The sequence below is a fragment of the Sinocyclocheilus anshuiensis genome, unplaced genomic scaffold (genome assembly GCF_001515605.1).
Source record: "Sinocyclocheilus anshuiensis isolate Anshui unplaced genomic scaffold, SAMN03320099.WGS_v1.1 scaffold2461, whole genome shotgun sequence".
NCBI lineage: Eukaryota > Metazoa > Chordata > Actinopteri > Cypriniformes > Cyprinidae > Sinocyclocheilus > Sinocyclocheilus anshuiensis.
The window spans coordinates 29420-32808 of NW_015552846.1; the positions used below are offsets into that span (position 1 = coordinate 29420).

Genomic DNA, 3389 nt, shown 5'->3' on the forward strand with positions numbered 1-3389 from the left:
CATATTTATTTTAAAAAATATTGTATGCAAAGAAAAATATTGTAAGCAAATAAACATATGTTTCTATAATGTACAATGCATATATTTTTGTACATTCATGTAACCATTGCTTTTTTTTAGGTACAACACCAGCAGCCCCACACCGTATGACCAGATCCGTCCCACTCTACTTAATCCGTCAAAGGAAAGTGCTTCTGTGTCCGATACGGAGAGCCTCCCGAGCCCCTGCACCTCCCCTCCACAGCCCCGCAGACACTACGGCGAGTCTATCACCAGCCTGGGCAAGGCCAGCATTATGGGTGAGATGGAGAGAGAGATCATTAAAGGCGTCTGGAATAGTAAAACACTCGCAGGGCGAGCAGGATGTATACTGTGCGGTGGAGGAGTAGGATTACGCTTCCCAAATACTGAGATAATGGCAGCCTGCCTTCAGTTACTGCGTATCTGCAGTTTATAGCTCTTGATTTTAGTGCGCAAAGCGATAAATAGAAACAGCTCAGCAAAGCATTGGATCAATACAAAGCAATTAGGAAGTGTCACAGAAACAACTAGAGATTTGGAAAAGCCCTTAACAATAATATATATATTAATGGCCAAAACAAAAATATCAGAAATAAACTAGATTATCAAAATCTCTGCTTAGATTTAAATATATGTATTAATTCTGAATCCATTGAATGGCGCTGCTACCGATGAGCCATTACATTATGACCATCTATCTAATAACCTGTAGGACCTCTTTTAGCCGACAGAACAGTGGCTATGTGGCAAGGTATTAATTCAACAAGGTGGTCTTCTGGGGGATCTGGTACCATAATGTCAACAGCAGGTCCTCCAGTTCCCATACATTGTAGCGCGAACCACAAATGTTCTGCTGGCTGAATTTGGAGGCCAAGGCATTAGAAGAAATTCACTATCATGTTCCTCGAACCACTCCTCGTTTACTATAAATTGCTATAGTATTTTTTAATGTGGGCTGATACACTTAAAATTAGGAATATCAACTTTTACAACCCTTTTCTGTTAGTTCTTAATTGTTAGTTTGTCAGCTGCTTTTAGTGCTCTCTTGTTGTTTCCAATGCATTTAAAAGTCATTAATTATTTAAAGGTTTTTAGTTTTGTCTGCACTCTAGTCCACAATGACAATCCCTCTGTTAATCTGGTTTGTGTGATGTTCCTCTCCAACAATTACATTTAATATTTCATTTGCAGAATGAGGAATTTGGAAGATACGCTTCGGCATTTACAAACCTCATCCTCAAAACCCTTTCCAGCCCTGAAATTCAAGGTACGTTAGTATAACTGTACCCTTCCTCTCTCCTTCTCCCCTCCTGTTTGTGTTAGTCTTATTCAATAAACCATGTGATGTGTAGGTGGAGAACTTCTTCTGCATGGGATCTCCTCTGGCTGTGTTTTTGGCTTTGCGAGGGGTCCGTCCTGGAACCAACGGAACACAGGACCACTTCCTCCCCAAATCCATCTGCCAGAGGCTTTTCAACATCTTTCATCCCACGGATCCTGTAGTGAGTGTGATTGGATTGCCGTGTAAATATAGCCCATGATCAGATTTCTCTTGTTACTGGTCCATATATATTATTATGAGCCAAGTGGGAAACAAAACCTAGTCTAGCAATAAAATAATTTTATTATAAATGAATTCTAGCATTAAAATACATGTAATAATATTAATAATTAGCTCTAATCTGTTGAAATGGTCCCTAAATTCTAAATAATTCAAATGCACTCTTACAAATTGTGTTTTTTTAATTAAACATATTAAAAAATATATATTATTTTTTTATTATTATTATTATTATTTTTTTACTGGCACATTTATGGAACCTTTCCATTCCACTAAAGCTTCTTTATAGTGGAAAAAGGTTCTTTAGATTATAAAATTTTTCTTCACACTAAGAAAAAATGGTTCTTTGAACAACTCTTTACTGAAAGGTTTTTTAAGGAACCCAAAAAAATGATTCTTCCATTGCCCCACCCCTATTTCAGTCTTTCTACGTCAAAATTTCACATTTAATTTAATGTGTTACTTATCATTTCTTTGAAATTAATTGTGAAATTTACTTGTAATTTCTCAGTGAAAATAGTTTCTACACAATGTTTTTTTTTTTCCCCAGTATAGTCCAATATAGTTGGTATTGTAATCAAAGATATAATATCTGAATATCAGTCAGGAAATATAAATAATAATCTAAATAAAGACAAATGGTTTCCTTTTAGGCATACAGGTTGGAGCCTCTCATCCTGAAGCATTATAGTAATATATCACCTGTTCAGATTCACTGGTGAGTAAAATAATGCCTTCGCTAAATACATTTAAAAATTAAATTCAAGAGTTAAATTGAAAAAAAACAAAAAAAAACAAAACAAAACAAGCTGCTACCGATGAGCCATTACATTATGACCATCTATCTAATAACCTGTAGGACCTCTTTTAGCCGACAGAACAGTGGCTATGTGGCAAGGTATTAATTCAACAAGGTGGTCTTCTGGGGGATCTGGTACCATAATGTCAACAGCAGGTCCTCCAGTTCCCATACATTGTAGCGCGAACCACAAATGTTCGACTGGCTGAATTTGGAGGCCAAGGCATTAGAAGAAATTCACTATCATGTTCCTCGAACCACTCCTCGACAATTCTTTCAGTGTAGCATGGCGCATTATCCTGTTGGTAACGGCCATCACTGGCAGGGAACACAGTTGCTATGAATGGGTGCACTTGGTCCGCAACGATGTTCAGATACCTGACAGCTGTCAGGAATTGTGCTATTTGGATAATGGGGCCTAAAGTGTTCTAAGAAGAAGTGTACACCCAACAGTGCATCCTCTGTTGGTAATCGGTGTATCTGCGATTGGCCCTGCAGTCGTTGTGAACAATGTGCGGCAGTGTCCTATCCCCTCTGGCATCAGTGAGCTGCGGATGACACACGGCCGGACGACGGTTCTTCGTTTGGCCATCTGTGCACCACTTTTGATACGTACTCACCACAGCGGCATGTGAACAACCCACAAGGCGCGCCGTTTCTGAGATCGAAGTTCTAAGGTGCCGTGCCATCATAGTTTGTCCTTTATCAAACTTAGATAAATTGGCAGCTTTTCCCATTCTGACACCGAACACTCTACTGACGAAAAGCCGGTGCTCCAGTGGTATATACACTGCTCTGTGAACTGCACCTGCGGCACCATTTGGTTGCCAGGTACATTGGTGTATATATACACAGGTGCATCTCAATAAATTAGAATGTCATGGAAAAGTTCATTTATTTCAGTAATTCAACTCAGATTGTGAAACTCGTGTATTAAATAAATTCAATGCGCACAGACTGAAGTAGTTTAAGTCTTTGGTTCTTTTAATTGTGATGATTTTGGCTCAC

At 38.6% G+C, this 3389-nt stretch overlaps 1 protein-coding gene across 1 annotated transcript in view; it reads left to right on the forward strand.

The window, feature by feature from the left end:
* Positions 1–3389, forward strand: part of LOC107668131 (phospholipase DDHD1-like) — a 19814-nt gene that overhangs the window by 12658 nt on the left and 3767 nt on the right. The window contains exons 8-12 of the mRNA XM_016459924.1: positions 1213–1288; positions 1374–1523; positions 2236–2300; positions 2662–2768; positions 2880–2993. Of these exons, the coding sequence (XP_016315410.1) occupies positions 1213–1288; positions 1374–1523; positions 2236–2300; positions 2662–2768; positions 2880–2993 (512 nt within the window). The remainder of the gene's footprint in view (positions 1–1212; positions 1289–1373; positions 1524–2235; positions 2301–2661; positions 2769–2879; positions 2994–3389) is intronic.